Below are 18,779 nucleotides of genomic sequence, written 5' to 3'. Positions count from 1 at the left end.
ATGACAGCAATTTATGCGAGTCCAACAGAGGAAAGAACTTAGAGCAAGAACTTTGAGTACATTCACTGGTTGAGAACTCATTCCAGGCACCCTCTGTTATGTGGAAAGAATGTAATAAAAAAAAATAAATAATTCAATATCTATCAATATCTTATTTTTTTTAATGTAAGGAAAAATCTCAGGATAGAACAGCCCCTACCAGGGCTTCCTTGTTCTCACTTTCACATAAAGACCTCATATCTTTTTAGTAGCAGGCAGGGTGCAAATGCAGTACCTGCATAAATGGCTTTATTATTTAAAGTTTGTCTTAAATGAACAGTGAAGATGATAATTTAATTGCTGGAGAAGCAAATGTCCAGAATTATCTTCCACTGAATCTGTGCCGAGCCACACACAGTATTTGGGTAATCCTTCTTCCTCACTGTACCTTCTTTCCCTAGGACAGCTAATCGACTTTTTAATGGAAGCTAGATGGCACTCCTACCTGGCAAAACTAGCCACAAAAGCTAGGCTAAATGCACAAACTCTTTGTCTTAACCTGCCAAGAAACTTCTTCCCTATAGCGTCCCAATACTGCAAACATACTGAGAGTTCTTTTTCACCTAAGCATGTTCTCAACTTCAGCATAGCCACTCACAGCCTAAAAGCTGCTCACACAGATAAAACCAAAGGGTAATCAGAAAGTCATTGCTGAGTATAACAAAGAATAACTAAAGAAAAATCACTCTCCATGATCATACCAGTCTTATATTTTCCACCTCATTATATTAACAAAACATGGGGATTACTCTGTAACCTACACTTGGGTCCACAGAGCTAGTGACCTGTGATCAGCATGTTTCACTGCTGGCAGCCATACAAAGAATACTGTGGCTGAACGGCTGATTACCCATCGATTCCTGTATAGCTGATACAGGTGGTAAAGACGCGGCCATATGGGACAGTGTTTGCAATGACACTTTTACACTATGTCATCTGGAACCTGTGTGCTTTTTTTGCCATGGTCAATGCCTCTTTCTCCACAGTATGAAGACAATACCAGTATTTGACCAGGTACTGCAAGCTCTTGCCAGATTATAACAGAAGATTTTGTTTTCTTCTTCAATCTCAGAACACAAATAGGAAGATTCTTCGAAATATATTTAGACTAACCTTTTTTTTAAAATTGTTAATTTTCAGGAATGTTGCCAATGCATTTTTTAGCAGATGGTTTGCTATTTAATGTCCCTAGGCAAGGCAGAAAAGCTTTAATCAATAGAATCAAAAGGAATGTTGAGAAATTATATGCCATTTTACAAAATCAAAGGCACTTCCTACATATTGTCATGCAGACAAAAACTTATTGACATGTAACTGCAAGAAACCAAAGAATGTTTCATGCATTATAACATGAAATTTTCTTTTACGTGTTTTCAAGCCTCCAGGCTTCCTCATAACAAGGGATTTTACTCTTTCACAAATTTTAAAGTTCTCCAACAGCAGCTTATTTCTTAATTATGGAAAAAGAATCCAGAGTCGAATGATTTAAAATCTACCCTCAAGAGCTACAAGTTGCAATGTAAAAAGCTTTACCTTTGCTTACTTCTTCAAATGAGAAATCAATAGTGTGGCTCCCTGTTCTCCCTACGACCCAGTATTCTACCTGCTTCTACAGAAGTCAGTCATCCTGAAAAGAATCTCCACTAATAAGTCAGGAAATGTGCAGGGTTCACTCTAGCCATAAGCTATTACTCATTTACTGCAGAGAGCACTAACAACTGTTTGAAAACCTGATTCTAACACACTTCAGGCAATACGTCTGTCCTTTGCATTTCCAGACTGCAGGGGTCTGTTCCTGTTGCCACCATACTGAGATATTGTGCAAACATGCTCCTATTTTCTCTAATAATGTTCTTGCTTCAGTGCTTGTATTACCATTTACAAACTCTTCTATGTCAGCCCGTATCAGGCAATAGTGAACACCCTTTCCACCTTCAAGATGAGACATATGGATCCTTAGCATAACCACTAAAAACACATACATACATTTATAGAGAGATATTATTATAAAGAGAATATTTTTATATATTAAATATTTGTATATATATTTCCATATTCATTTGCATGCAATTTTTTTCTCAGTACTTAAATGAAAATAGAGTAGTAGAATTAGTACTATCAGGGTGCTTTTAAAGTTTTCACGTAAGAAAGACATAAGCTGTGCTGAAAAACTCATGCATGTTGCCAGAATTGCACTTCTATGAAGTATAACAATAAATCAATGAGATTAAAATGTTTCTATGCTAAAAGCATTCCTGTTACGATGCCTGCGTTTAGAGAAATGAAAGCTGCAAGTGGGAACGATCTATCCAAACATAAGTCTTCTGTCATCATTCTGCTACTGCTTTTTCTGGCCTTGCTAGTTTGACTGCATAAATTCACTAGTCTTCCCGGCATTATGTATAGCTTTATACATCCCTTTGGAACTTGTGGGGGCTTTTTTACTGTTGGTTTTCTTGGTTTGTGTCTAACTGTTTGAAATTAATTTTAAACTTACACATCTTTACAACAATGTGAAAATATTAGCTAAACAAAGGCTTGAAATATCTCAATTACATCTAAGTTTAATGATGTCATAGTCCTTTATGGCCGACATCATGTTCTAAAGTCTAACTCTACTAACTCTACTGCCTCTTGAAAAACCAGAGGCATAAGAAAAACACATGTTTATAAATTTTCAAAACCAACAGCAGTACAGTTTTGGTGCCAAGACCAGTACCTTGCTTATGATATTCTGACTGTAATCAAGCCAAATATTTCTTACTTCATTAAAGATACTATATGTTTTAAAAGGTCTATATAAACTAAATAAATACATATGTCTTGCATTTTTGAACGCTAGGTTTGGTTCATTTAACAAGCAAATATTTGTAATAGTCTATTACATGAAACTGGTTTTAAGAGCAACAAGAAAGTAAAAAGCTTTCAGAATAGAATCAGAAATGGTGCATCACTTCTTCCCACTCCATGGAAACTCAGTAACACTAGTTCCACCTGTTTCAGAAACACTAGTAGAAACTTGAGACTTTCCAGTCAATAACTGTAGTTTCATATTAACTAAAAAGGGATAAAACATTCAGGTATACTTCTGCAGCCTTTAGCTTTTCCTATACTTCTCTCCTCCCTGACTCTTCTCATCCTCCAAATAACTACACGTGAAGTGAACATGTCTTCTAATCAGAAATACCTTAAGAATTACAGCATACTACTCCCTCATCCTTCATCTGGGCAACTTAAAGTATTCCTGTTAGCACAAGTAGAAGAAGGAAATGCTGGCATCGTGTGATCATACAATATACAGCTGGTAAAATTATAAATACCTCAGAGGAAAAAAAAAAGAAAAAAAGAAATAGAACAAAGTTATTTTAAAAGCTATTCTGTGCTCTCTTCTGCAAGACCTATTTATTCTGTGCACAGAGAAATCCCAAAAGGTGTTTTCTCTAACCATAACTTTATTGCATTGATAATACTGTAATGGATGGGTACAGACTCACTGAGCCTGCTGTGCTGGAAAAGTTTATCTGACAGTTTTTCTTTCACCTACAGCATGCCAAACCTTCTTGCAAAACCTTTGGCAAGTCATGACTCGATGCAGAAAGAAAAGCTTCAAAGGAATTTGACTCCACCATGAAAGCAGGGACAGGTAATTCACTGCATTAATTGCACGATTCATGAAACATCTCTAGCTAGATCCAAATTACATACAGACAAGTAACACAGCCTAAAAATCTGTATCATCCCCCTAAAATGAAGCCTAGAATGACCATCTATTTATGAAGAAAAAAACAGAAACACTATCTCTTTTTCTTACATTCTTCAGAAAGCTGCTTATAGAAATCCTCTTTTCTCACAGATCACCTGTGACAGCTCTAATAAAAGGAAAATTCAAACATTCACATTTAAAATAAGGGGTTTCATTTAGGAGGAAGGAAATAGCAATACGAAAATACAATAGGATTTCTACACCCCCACTGACATTACTGACAAGGTCACTGAGACCATAAATTTTCAAGATACAGGCAGAGAATTTGGCAATTATGTGGTATTTAAGATACGCCAATTATAACATGCATGGATATCTAATTGCATACTTCAGAGCTCACATCAGTCTCTCATTCTTATCAGTGAGGCCAAGATCTACAGTGGGAGAACAGACATGGCTACTACACAACATGGTGACGTTTGCCTACTGCAGGATTCTCACAGTCTTTCTGGGCTGTTACTAATGGGAAAAGAGACCTTCTGTCTGATTCATCTGAGCAGCTCCAGCAATGAGTCAAAACTGCCACCAACAGTCTGTATAAACTTGCCCATATCATCCCTCTATATGCCTCTCCTCTGCCCAGCTCTGGCCAATGTTATCCATGGAGAAAAAAAAATCTCCAAGTCAAGGGTTCTGCTACACATTTCTACAGCACTGATCACAAGACAGCTGGGACTTCAGCTACCCGCACACAGTGTTATTGTCATAGAAATAATAAATTTTTAAAAACATAATTTAAATGAAGAATATACTAAGAATCCATTATGGACTTCAGAAGACACATTCTGGCATTTTAAAGGCATTTCAAAGTAGCAACTTGGAACTTCCATCTTCCTATTATAAAGAAATCAGAATATTCTCATTTGTTCATTTTCAAAGCCAAGTATAGAAGGTACTGGAGAGCTGTAATAATTACAGTCATGGTTTTGGCTCCTAAAGATACCAGCCTTTGCCTCAGGAAACTCAGATATGGTGTTAAAAATAGCACCTTGGTTACAAAACACCAGTTGAGCAGAGGAAATTTACAAAGAAAATGGAAACAATGTTGTTACACAGAGAACATCCTGCATTGGACAACTGTAGTCAGATTTAATGGTAACAGCAGCATGGAGACAGAGCATTAAGTTTCTGGTTATCTGGCAATTTCAGTGACTACTCAGTGTATCTGTCCACATTGTCCCACCAAACAGCCTGTTTCTGAGCTACTTCTCAAGTCCCTAAAATAAAGGAGCCCAGAAGTTTTTGAAGAGGCTACAGAACACTGGAAGGCGAAGGGCAGCACAGAAAGATTCCTCCACAGATGATGGAAGTGCTATTGGACTCTCATCATAATATGGCTTAGTGAACAAAATAAGGAAGACTATAACATTTTTAAATATTTATTTTTTAAAAGGGGGGGGGGGGGGTTAAAAGGAAAATAATATAGCAGACAGAGAAAAAAGAATTCATCTCAGGGGGCATGAGAAGATCTGAAGTTAGTTTTCACTTCTGCATTAGACAAAAAATTAATTTCATTAAAGAAGTAGTTTTGCTAGTTGTGGACCAATAAATTACTTGACTTATAAAAAGCAGCTACACAACATCTACTCTGGACTCAGGGACAATCCCAAAACACCACAGCATGCTGCACTAAGTCCAGCCTCCAATCTCCAGGCCAAGCATAGCTAACAACATAATCCCATGGCTGCAATAAATGAGGACAGCCATCAACCAGCTAATGCCCCATTACGTCCCTTGCCACAATCCATTCACTAAGAGCTGATAATCAAGTTCCTGGGCTGTTCTAATGGCAACCAAGGATTCCCCATCATCCTTGGGAAGGCAGCTAAGCCACCTTCACAACTGCCACCACTGTCTCAAGATCTGAGCCCAACATTCACTTTTTAAAATGACAGTAGATTTTCTTTATGTATCATGTCTTTAACATCCAGATAGGTAATACTAGCTTGCCTCATCATACTGCAGCTTATGCATCTTTCATAGTGTAATGTTGACACCAAGACCTTTCTGCTGAACACAGATTTAAACTAAACAGCTTCTGCAGCTGGTCCCAGGCAAGGGAGCAATGTTAGGTAGAGACATCAACCTATTGACTCTATGGACAATGGAGAAACCACACAGCCCATGCCAAGCTCTACAAGTGTTTGTAGTCTCCTTTTGTAATACAATGGAAAGAAAGCCCTGTATTTTGCACACATGCACTTGTAGGTCCAGATCCTGTACTACTGGCTGCAGAGCGCTAGACCCTTTCATCAGCACTCAGCTCATGCAAGAGAAAAAAATAAACTACCTCAGCCACAAACAAACACTGAGATGTGATTCTGGAGTTCTGTCCTGTTCCTTAAACACTGAGAGTATAACTAGCATGTCGGAGCCACCTCTCAAAACGTGTACAGTAACACTCTTGCATATGTTTCAGAAATACAGACACTGTACCTTGTGTACACATACAGCCATCTTTTTCTCACCCAGTAAACAAAGAGATGTATCACATCATATGGTGGCCTCAGCACCAGGCTCCTCTAAGCAAAGGCTCTTTTGAGTTTTAGGCCTTGAGAGACGTCACACCTCCCACTGCTCTCTTTGCCTGCCCTTGTGTGCACAACAGTTAATTGGCAGATCAAAATCAATCCCAGGCTATGGTATGCCCAAGTAGAAGAGTGTTTTTTACACTGGACTGCTAAGGCAGATATTGCCGTAAGAGAGTGTGATACTGGGACTGAGCTGATCTCACGTATAATACAGAATTTCCAGCAGCTATGCATAGGTCTTGCTTTATTCATGTGTATTTATTTTTTCACATGTATTTATCCATAGTTTGGTCATGTAGATAAGATCACTTGTTAATAACAAAATGGGCGTAACAGTCTAGCAGAAAGTCAAAAGACCTACGTTTGAATTTCTGCACAGCTGAAGGCTGCTTGTGTCAATCAGAGCAACATTTTCCAAAGTGACACCTAGCCAGCATAAATGAAGCACTGAGCTGATTCCAGAACCTTAAGCAGAATAGCTGTCTCCATCTCCACACAGCCATAAATCATCCGCTCAAAGATTGTAGTATGCAATCCACTCTTCCCAATGAAGCTGGGCCATTATGCAGAGATAAAAAACGTCAACAAAAATGAACTTTTTCAGAGAGAAAAGGCAAAATTCTCTAGTTTCACAATAAGAGAACTTGTGGAGGGCAGAGAAGTCAGTTTCCAGCCTCTGCTCCCAATTCATTTTTTAACCTTTCATTGAAGACTTTCATGTGAACTACAGAAATTGTCTAGACTGAAGGAAACAGATTCCAGGTCAATCCCCTTTCCGATTACAAAGCTACCACTCGTCATCACTTTGTAGCCAAATAAAACTTCTCTTGTTTCTGGCTCAAAAGACACAATCTCAAAAAAAAAAAAAAAAAAAAAAAAGCAACTGGCATGCTATTCCCATTGTATAAAACTGAAGAATTCATAGAGCAATCTAGTTGACAATCAAGAAGACAAGAGAACTCACTCTGAAAAAACAACTTTAATATTAAAAGAATCATTAAATCTCCAGTAATAAAATACAGTTACTTCAATAAAGCCAGATTACTAGTCCCCAGTTTCGGTCACTGCATCCTAACCATAGCAAAATACATCCTTGGTGGAAGAGCCACCAAGAAAGATTATAATTAGAAAAGAACTAAAGATATTAAACCCATGAGAAATAGTAATAATGTTACCAAGTTGTGGTCAACATAAGCAACATCATTAAGTCTTCAGTACATGGCCCTTGAAATACCTGCACCTCCAGCAATGCTTGCAAATTTACAGCAATTTAAGTCTTCCAGCTGAAATCACTATATTAAGGTTCTCTTTAAGGCACCCATTCCTAAGCATGGAAGAACATGACAGTTAAATTCAAATTAATCTGTACCGACATGCAGCAATCTAGAGTGACTTCAGAAGTCACAGCCTAAGGAGAAAAAATAATGGGATTAATCCTGCATGTCTTACATATCCAAGTAGTTCCTTCTCTTACAATTAGTCACATTGGGACAGCAGGTCTCTCTGCTTCTACAGAGACTGTAAATATAGTGCCCTCTGTAGCAGAGCAAGAGCTGTGTTCCCAGGACTACTGTCTACTGCTGATGTGTTTCTCAGTAGAATAAATACACTGCAGTGAGTGATAAACATGCGTAATTGCTTTTGAGCTTTAGGGAAATAAGCTGGGGGGGGGGTGTGTGTAACAATTAATCGTTCCCAAAAGGAAAGTAACACAAGTCTGATACACGGTGAAGTGCCCATGCAAATCCTAGGGAGCTTGACTTTAATGAACCCAAGCTGTCTAGCCATCTAGATGGCTGCAAAGGATAGCCATCACAAACCAGAGGTTTATATACCAACATTTTTCCTCATGTTTGAGATCAAGAAGTAAATAAAGGGTAGATATCAAAACCAGAATTTACTTACCCAAACCTTTAGATGGCTAAAATTAAGAATCTGGGTTGACTTTTCTCCCAAACCTCAAAATATGCAACTTCTGAAAGCAAGTTGTTCCACCCTAACACCTGTACACGAACCAGGGAATTTATCTCACACTGGGGATCTCTCTCTTCCCCAGCTAAACCACAGAGGGTGACTGCATATCCAGCTATGGGATAGCTAACATTAGCTGAAGTAAATCCACAGAGCAAATCATTCTAAGCAGCAGGCTGAGAGATAACACATACATTTCCCTTCTTACAAATTTTACCAAATAAGTCCACACAGTGCTTGACATTCCATTTATAACAGATGCAAGAGCTTGCAAAGATGAGCAACCAAAAACCTAGTACAACACAGATGTCTTAGTAATCATCCATTGATCTTAACTAGGAATCCAATTCATCCAGAAACAAACTGTGTGTTTTCAAATTTAACTCAGATCTACTCTATTTATTAACTGCATGTAATTTATTAGAACTAGGAAGTTAACATGACATTGCATAATACAACAAACAGGATGGTACACATGAGGTGTTTTAAGTGATATCAGCTTAACCATTGCATAGCTTTTCAAGAAACAGGTTAAACTCACCACCTACGATGGCCTAAAGCTAGGCTGCAGAAAAAAATAAATTGCTCCCTTATGGCTAGCGTTTTTCGACTTGTCATTGTTACAAACTAAGTATCTGATTATAAGCAGCCTGCCTGTTCATGTGCGCTTCAAACTGCACATGCAACTTAGGGCAGTTTTTTAGTGACAGAGCCAATGCATGATGCCTTATTAAGATGAACAAGGTGTTGTGATCTGTCTGGAGCACTCTTGTATTGATTTTAATAAAATGAGAGTGTGGGGTTGTTTTTTTTTGAACCAGTATGTTTCTTGTGAGCTCAACATAACATACTATTTTCAAATGAAATTGAGAAAAACTGATTTCAAATTCTAGGTTGGAACCACAGATATTTCATTTTACACGATATTCATTAACCTTAGTCCTTTAAGGTATTCTTTCTGGTAAAAAAGCTCAACAGAACTAGATTATACATGTGCCACACACCTTTGGTAGACATAAAAAAAGACTGCACTTTGCATAAAACTATCCATCTGCTCTTTTCCTTGGTTTCTTTCACACACATCAAAACACACACATAAAACTAATCTCAAAAAAATATACCACCTTGTTGGCAAACTCAAAAGGAACTGGAAACTGAGTTTCTCAGTAGATATGTTCTCAGAGCATAAAACATAGGGGAGTGGGTGGGAGAGAAGAATCTCTGTAGTACTAGCAAGGTAGCATTCAAATATAATTAACACCAAATCACCACCACGCACTGCCACAGAAAAGCATGCAGGTTGTTATCATCATTGTAAAAAGGTAAAATGATTTGACCAAAACTATCTTGTAAACTGTGGCAGGCCATAAGCCAAGAATTCATGATTTCCAGGCTTGAGCTCAAGTTCCAGCATCATGCCTCCACTCCACCAAATATTTCTTCCTGGGGTCCATATTGCCCAACTAGACTGCAGTGCTGCCAGTCCTGCCCCAAAGTGTCCTACCACAGAAGTCAGTATACAGATGCATGACTCTTGTGCAGCACACCCATAGGCTACACAACACATATTGAGGAAAGAAGGAAGCAGAGAAGAACCACACAGGCAGAGCAGACATACATGCTCTTACTCCATTTCTAGCATCCAGCGAAAGTGTGCAGAGAAATTATTATCCTTCAACATTTGCAGAAGCAGCATGAATACACAGCAGTGTAAGATGTGCAATATGGCAGGTACATATATGTGCATTCAAACTTTTCTATTCTTAGCCGATATTGTACCAATATTTCCCTTTCCATACTGTTCTTTCCAAACATGAGACATGCATACTTTCATTGTCTCTAAAGTTCTCATATCTGAAAATCTCTTTTCACTCTGATACTTTTCTTGCCATGAACATATCTAAAAATACATACTTTAAAAAGTGTTTTATATGAGGGCACCTTTTACTCCTTCTCATTTCCAGGACACTTGATAAAATATTACAAGACTGCAATTTATATGCTAAAAGAATTCCCAGATGGCATCTAACTAAACAATTCAATCAGAAAACAAATTAAAATGAAATATTACCGTAACCCCATGTGTAAAATGTGGCAGTTAAAGCTCTCTGGTATTTGCAGGATATCCTACAGAATGCAATTCTATTACCCATGCTAATTTCATGCCTGCGCAGCACTGGAGAACATCTGAGCTATTAACACCTCTCTCCAACATAAAACTAGAAGTGGTCCAAGGAAGAGTTTAACAACAAACTACAGATAACCCCTATAACCTTGTCCAGAGCCATTATGGCAGCTGACCCAATTTATGGCAATGAATCTCACACTTATTTCTTAAAACTGACCTTCAAGCTCATCCCAAACCCAGTAAAGCTTGGGATATTCCTTCCAATGACTTCAGTGAGTTTTGCACCATGACCCAGAACTCACAACATTTCACAGTGCTAAGCACAGTCTGATTAAAATAACATCTTATTCTGCAATATCTGCCACAGGAATTCTTTGTGAACCCCAGTTATTATGATATGGCAAGTAAAGCATAGAAAATCCACTTAGGGATAATGGTCTGTGCCTTTTATTTCATTTATTTATTTACCTTAAAGAGTAAGTGGTTTCAATAAGGTATGAAAACTTTGTAAACTTTATTTTTCCCCCCCTTAATATATTTTAGTATTTATTGCCAAACTATTCACTCAAGTATTTTTAGAAGATTCTTTTTAACTTTCACACAATGTTATTTAAAGAAAATATCTTCTGGTTTGGTTCATGCATAGTCACAAAAAGTCACAAAAAAAGTTTATGCTCTACGCCATGCTACAGTCTCCCCTGATTTAAGTATATCTTTTCTCTACTGCCCTGAGAAGAACCACCGACCAAAAAACAGGCCAATATGGACATTGTTATTTTCCTTGAAAAGAAGTAAGAGCATCTGAGCTTCACAACAACAAACCTGAAGGAGTTATGCTCCAAATTCATATGGAAAGCCAATTAATTTCACATATCTAACTCCTAAGAGCGCCTTGTGGAAAATCCCTGCCTTCATACATGCTTCCACAGTGCACTCCACTGGCACACAGACAAGAATATATTTTCTTTTCAAAATCCATTTCAGGAATCAAGAGAAATTTAGGGACTCCATAAGAGAACCTAAAACTTGAAGGAGCTGCTGTAACTCATCCTTCAGGAAAAAAACCAGTAGTATTTCACTGATCTACTCAAGATGACAAGACTATCTAAGAAACGAAGGCATACACAAACTGAACGGTAATACATCATATTTAAAAAATTATTAATACAAGTCATAGAAAAATAGCTGGGCTTTGATAGTGCTGCAAATTTATAAGCACTGACAAGCAGGGGAAGCCCAATTCACACAGGATTAGCCACCCCGCCTGCTCCAAATGTCTTCATGTTCCCAGAAGCCCAGCTGGCAAAAGCTGCATGGAAGCAAGTGAGATTTTTTGCACTGATAGGCATCCTTTGCCAGATAGCTTGCTCTCCCTTTTCAGATTCAGGAGAAACTAGATTTGGGATTTGAACACTCAGTAGAGGTTACATAGAAAGCAGGAAAAGATGGTCCCTGTAGATTTGGTAAGAGCTCTCACCTACCCCCACCCCCAGCCTCCTTACTATCCAACCCACTTTAGCAGACTGTGGGAATGACTGTATGATGCCATGCAGATGATGAAAATACAAAGGAAGACACTAAAGATCACCCAGCAAAGCAAAGTCATGTGAAATCCCAAACTCCCAGGAAACAATCATATTCTTCCTCTCCGTTTGCTCACTTCAACCCTTCTCCTAGAGCTCCCATCAAAAACAGATCAAATTAAAAAAGCATTACACAAATGAGAGATTGCCCCAGTTATAATCCCAAGTGGCTCCCAGCATTATAGCAGCACTAAGGGAAAACCTTCAGCACACCCGGACACACACAGACTCTCAGCACAGATTAACGGAGTCAGGTTTACAGGGGGAGGAGAACGAAAAATCCCCTCGCAGCAACCCATTTTGGAAAAGAAAAACAACAAATACAAAACAATGACGATAACAGCAAGAGGGAAAGAGGCTCCCGTGCCCTTCGCGCCGAGCCCTCCCCGCGGACCCCTACTTCAGCAAGGCACAAACAGGCACGGAGCTGAGGTCAGGTTTATTACAGCACCAGGCCGAGCCCAGCCCGGCGCGGCTGCCGCCGCTGCCCAGCGCCCGGCTGCTCGGGCCGAGCCGCCCCGGCGCCCTCCGCCGCGCCCCGCCGCCCACGGCCGGCTCCCCGCGGCATGGGGGCGACTTCCCGCAGCCAGCGGCCCCGGCACGCCGCCCCGCGGGAGGGAGGGGAGCGGGGCAGGGCCCCCCCACGCCGCCCGCCTCCGCCGCTCCTCTCGCCAGGCGCCGGGAGGGGACCGCCGGGGACTCCCACACGCACCGCAGCCTCCGCTTAGCCCCCGGCTCTTCCGGGCTGAGGAATGGCTCTCCCCGGTCGCGACAGAAATGTCACACACACACACACACACCAAACGCGGCGGGAGGGGATGGAGACCGCACACGGCAATCGGCGGGGCGCGGTGAGGAGGGAAGGCAAGCGGGGATAAGGTGGTACCTTGGATGTGCTGCTTGATGACATTTTCCAAATGGTCCAGTCTTTCTATAATCCTTAAAGTGTCCCCTTTGTCTTCCTCTAACTTTTTTTCAGAGATCGGCTCCTGCACTTTCACATAAACACTGGCAATGTAGTTGGTGACCCAGCCCACGTACAGCAGGCAGACGATGTTAGTCATTCCACTCAAAATCACGCAAGTGGACACTAAAGTTTTGGTTTTCCTGGTGCACACCATCCTGAGATCCCTCCATATAGCTCCAAAAATCCTGTGATCCAAAAAAACAAAAATCAACTGCGATGAAAATAAATCCGTTCCCCCCTTTCCCCGAAACGGAGACCACTCCGAAGTCAGTAAATTTCCATGCAAAAAGTTCTCTAATCCACAGAATAAAAATATTTGTCGCCTACCTAGAAGGAGAGGTGGGGGTGGGGAGGGCTGATAATTAAGAATCCTGGATTTTAGTACATTAAAATAGCTGAAACTTTGCGATAGCAGTGCCGGCAGCAGCCCGGCAAGGCGTGCCAGCCGCCCGGCTGCCCGCTGCTTTTAGGCGCCGCCTCCTGCCACGGGCATCAAGGACGCGAGCAGCCCAGTGCCCAAGTGTTGCAAACTTTGTTCCCTCCGACGCCGCTTCCCATCGCAACCGGCCACAGCTCCAGAATCAGACCCCGGGAGCAGCCTGCCGAAGAGCGGGGCTTGCTCGGCCGCCGATTGACAGCCCCCTCCTCCAATAAAGCGCCTGCTCTGGCACGGAGGTTACTGCCATCACCGTATGGCCGACGGGGAGCCGCGCGGGGCGGGGTTACGGCGGGGCCCACCTGCTCCCCGCACACACACGGGCGCCGGGGCCCCTCCGCCGTGCTGGGAGGGCGGGGACGGCGGCCTCCGTGCTATTTCTGTAGCTGGCTGCAAAGGATTTCCAGCCTACACAGGAAGAAGCAGCAGCAGCAGCCAGTTCCCCTTTGCTGCTAGGTGAACGCTTGGCTGGAGGGAGCAGCCGGTATCATCAAGATAGATGCTCACACGGACAGTCATCCATTTGCCTGGAGGGGTGAAACCGGAGACGTGCCTCTGGCTCTTCGGAGCTATCGGTTCCACAGCTCCAGATACAGCGACCACCCACTATTAGAGTATGTTTGTCTTTCAGCCTGCTGGCTGCCCCCCTCCCCGAGGAGGTTGTATTCTTAATAGCTTAACTGATGCTTGCACCCACACCAGCAAGCTCCCCAATATCCATCCATCCCTCTCCTCCACTTCCACAGCCGTACGCTCCGTCAGAGCACACCCCGCCAGTGTCAGGGGCAGTATCGGTAACTCACAACCTAGTTCAGTACATCCATGCTGCTTTCCTCTCTTCACCTCAATTTTACGTACACTTTTGGAAACACACTAACAAGGCAAACTCCTCTCAATATGAAGCCATATTGATTTGAGAGAAGGCACACAATAAATTAAACTCTTCCACTCCTATTAGACAGGGACTTTCGTACTAAATAAGGTAATTTTACTTTGATAGTCTCAAGACAGAAATCTAACATTAGCATGACCAGTATTAGGAGCAATGAGGCACCCGTTAATTAACATACTTAAATTAAGTACTTATCCATTGAAAGCAAGTAGTAACAAATGTTGTGGACCATACCATAGTATGTAGCCACCCTCCACAACTGACCATTACACTGGGGTTATCCTGTGTGTGCAGAAAGCACAGCAGATACCAGGACCTACTGCTCTGAAGCAAACACATATGAGCATTCAAACCCTGTGATACCTTGAACGTACATTTAAATATATTAAAAGAAATACAAGTAGATTATTTGTCTTAGGGTTTGGGGGTGTTATTTTTAAATTAATTATAAGCAAGACCCAGTATTCAAGACAAAAGGCAGGCAACTGTCCTTTCCATCAGTTGATACCACATAGAAACAGTAAAAACTGCAGATACTCAAACACTTACAAAACCAACACCAATAGAAGTGGCAGTAAACTCTGCCAATGAAGCTCAAAAAAACCCCTGCCTCCTTAGTCTTCTAAGCCTCTCCGACAATTCACTGACATTTCAGTCAAACTGTAACCATTTCCCTAGCGATAACGCTAAAGGAGGCTATCCCGAGAGAACTCATTTGGAAATTAGAAAATATAAAACAAAGTATTTGAATGGAAAAAAAGAGTATACAGTTATGTTTTAAGAAAAATAAATATTTTTAGTAATACAGGGAAGTTTGCTCAACAAACCAGTCAATAAACAATTTCAAGCTTTATAAAAGACAAAATATTGACAGAATACACCAGTACAGCTCCATCACAACAGTCAATTATCCTGCTTGGCCCGCAATGAACGTTTGTCTACAGCACCATTTATTTCCTATCTTTTTACTGAAGTGTTACAGCTTTGCATGTGGTAGCAACTGACAGCACTAAGTATGTATTGCTGAAGTCTTTAATGATAGTGTTATCCAGACTTGCTTTAATCTTTGTAAACTCTGCCTGTAGTCACAAAATACAAATTCTTCAGCCCAGGCAATTTAGGCAAAATCCAGGACTTAGCCTTAGACTTCTTGATTTAAAGCAAAACTTATCTGAAATCAATCCAGATAAGAGATGAGTAACAACCATTAATAAGTCATATTGTCCATAGAAGTTTATAAAATATTAACAAACAACTAACTGCTTTTATAAACAAATATGAACAGTACTTGTTACTAATGACTGTCAGTACATCTGTAAGTGATATAAAGGTTTGAAAAAAAGATGGCTAATGTGCCTCAGGCCTAATGGGTTGCTTATAACAGCACATAATTGATTAACTTTTTTTTTTACAGTAACTATTAATAGTTCATTAGATCTTTGCTCCCAACAGTTTTCTGATCATGTTTAAAATAAAATTTCATTTATAACTAGAATCTCCTACTACCAAAGCTACACTCCTCAACAGTAGAACAGTAATTCCCTGTCTCTTCGTCTAAGCCTTGATTTTACTGAAGCTAGTGTTAAAACTCTGACTTCACAGTAAAAACCCCAGATGCTTTAATACATGAAAAATAAACTTGCTTTCTTGTCTCTGGTAACAATATTCTAGACTGATCCCCTTTAGAAGTCTTCTTGTACAAGTTTATACAAAGTTAGAGGTATTCAAGTTTATGCTGTTTAGAAATTGGTTGGTTTTGTCACATTGATTTATTGTATAATACTATAACCCAGATGAGACCCCTTTGTGCAAGGTATTATACAAATACATAAGCAGTCCACTTTTAAAATTTAATTGGAACAAAACAGGAAAAGGAACAACAGAACAGAAATACCGCCAGCCTCACATTAAAGTCAGGGAGAAAATTAAGTGATAACATTCCTAAATGGTTATTTTTTTGAATACTTAAATTACAGGGGAGTACAAGATCTATGATATTTGTTCTCTTAAATCACAGTGCTGTTTTTGAAAGTTCTACTTCAGGCAGTTAAGCTTAAGGCACTACAATCTACTGCATGGGTCATTAAAATAAGTGTCCGATTTTATACTTGTGCTGATACTGATCTGCTGTGTCATGCTATGCAAATTATTTCACTTGTTTCACTCTAGATAACGGAAAAAATAATTTCTTAACATTTGTATGTATCACAGGCTTCAATATGGATTGCTCCCAACTACATTACTGTAATAAGACATTATATCAACCAGTGCTGAGGAAATATTAACCTCATAACCTAGTAAATACCACTGCCACTTATCTTGCACTAAAATGTCCCATAAGGAAAGTAATTCAATTAGTATTTCTTACCTATCATTAAGGTTTAGGGAATGGAAATAATCAAAAGAAAGATGTGTGTAAGAACTACATTATTATTGGTGCATTTTGATGCAGGCTAAAATATATTTTAGTAGTAAGAGGGTCCTTCAAGAAAGCAGTAGCAAAACATCAGAACCGACAGTATTTACACGCCATTTTACAAGAACAGGTTTCTTACACCTGGTTAGAAATCAATGGAAAAACTTAACTTTTTAACATTTTTGATTGCATTCTAGTCAGATTCTTAGCTGAAATCCTAGTAGTTGTGAGGGTATGATCTTCATTATTATCTAGTACAAGTAGATTTTCTTCTATTATTCCTTCCCTGTCACCCACAATGATCACATTTTTTGTTTGGAAATTCCAAAGGCACTCAAAAGCAACGCAGCATTTTATATTGTGGGAAGAGACGGCCAAATACATGTAGAAAAATCTGCATTACCCTGAATAGGTAATTATTTTTGAAGCTCTGATGTCTGGGTCTGCATACACATGAATCAAAAACTATCTGTCTCTTGAGCAGAGATTATCCCTTCTGCAGATAAGCTCTTCCCAACAGTTCAAGTTATGAAGCTGTTTTTTTAGCTCCCCCAAAGAGGCAGCTTTCTGTATTTTGAGATAAAAGTCATGAGCTCAGTTCCCAGGAAAGCAATCTGATGACCTTTGGTATCTATTGTCCCTAATCATCTCCTCTCACTAAATTTAAACAAACCTCAAAACTTTTACTAAATCATAAGGCATATGCAGATATTGCAGAGATACCTTTCCATATTCTGGAGCTGGGTTTTGTAGCAGGGATTTGTTATATGGATGTTGTAGATTATGAACATTAACTGAATGCATAAAAAAAGGCGGTTGGGAGGAAAAAAAGGCTTATGAAATGAAAAGTGGAGTGGAGGAAGACAAGAGAAAACTAAAATTGCTTTTTCACTGTTATGCTGGGATACATTATCATAATCCTCACTCCTCTGGTGTTCTCTCTCTTCCCCACTGCACTTTAACTCTCTCGTGTGCCTTCTTTGGGTCCACATTTGCTCTCTTCCTTTCCTATTATTCCCTGTCATCTTTCCCATCTCTTTAAAAATAACCACTTTTAAGTTTACACTAGTTGTGCTACACATCACCCTTTGTGACATTTTTATGAACCATCAGTTCCTTTAGGTTACGCAGGACTCCTCACTTTTCACTGCTTGGCAAAGACTGCTCAGCAAAGCATCAGCTACAGCAACATTCAGCCCCATATTATCATACTGCAGTCTCCTAAGGAGGAAAGGTAACGCGGTGCCCAACTCCCAGACATTCAATGGCATTCAGATAGCTAACATCCATGAAGCATCATTTCGAAATCATTCACCTAGCATTGAAAGGAAGAAATTAAACAGCATAGACGCTACAGAAACAAGAAAGAGAGCGTGTACTATTTCAAGTTGAAAACTGAACTGGATCTTGTCTTCTGCACTGAGCTGTCACTGCGTAAGGCAATGAGAAGACACCTCATGCAAAGGGAACAGAACAAAGCTAACAGAAACATTAAAACATCTAATGGAACCTATGTACAGAAGCAACCTGCAAGAGATAGGGGCACATGGGTGCATGTTGTCTTCTTCATCATCAGATTCATGCCTTAGAAAACATCTTCCATCCCCCTTATACAGTTGCTGTAAAATTTATGTCTGTCTCATTTCCAGATGGCATTTTCCATTGTCAGTGTTTGCCAGGCTTATCTTGTCCATTTGTCCTTCCAAAATGTTTTTCTATCCAAAACATCAAAAATCACTTTATACTTTAATTGATCTCTGCTATGCTGTTTTATTAGTTTTATGTGCTGGTGTGATTCATTTTTTTCTGGCACCATTACACTGCACTCTTTGCCGCAAAGCTCTCAGTTAATCCATCTCAAGTGAATTGTGTGACCAGCAATTCACCAGTATGAGTAAAAGACACAACATATGGTCCTTTACAAGTGGCATGTCTACAGTTACTCAGAAAAGCATTACGTTCTGTTCTTTACAAAGCTGTCATGTGTCTACACCACCCACCCCACCCCCCAAAAGACAACTCTGTCCCTAAGCAACTTCAAGGATCTTCCTTT

At 40.0% G+C, this 18,779-nt stretch overlaps 1 protein-coding gene across 6 annotated transcripts in view; it reads right to left on the bottom strand.

The window, feature by feature from the left end:
* GALNT18 (polypeptide N-acetylgalactosaminyltransferase 18) overlaps positions 1-18,779 on the bottom strand; it is a 328,712-nt gene that overhangs the window by 221,240 nt on the left and 88,693 nt on the right. For 3 of the 6 annotated variants that reach the window (XM_056353154.1, XM_056353156.1, XM_056353153.1), the window contains exon 2: positions 12,902-13,167. In XM_056353154.1, the coding sequence (XP_056209129.1) occupies positions 12,902-13,136 (235 nt within the window). In that variant the 5' untranslated portion in view covers positions 13,137-13,167. Of the gene's footprint in view, positions 1-12,901; positions 13,168-13,309; positions 13,660-18,779 lie in introns of those variants that run through there. The other 3 variants (XM_056353159.1, XM_056353157.1, XM_056353152.1) reach the window with 3 other exon arrangements.

Source organism: Falco biarmicus, chromosome 10 (genome assembly GCF_023638135.1).
Source record: "Falco biarmicus isolate bFalBia1 chromosome 10, bFalBia1.pri, whole genome shotgun sequence".
Lineage (NCBI taxonomy): Eukaryota > Metazoa > Chordata > Aves > Falconiformes > Falconidae > Falco > Falco biarmicus.
Note: the sequence above shows the minus strand (reverse complement) of the source record. Positions and strands in the feature narration are given on the sequence as shown.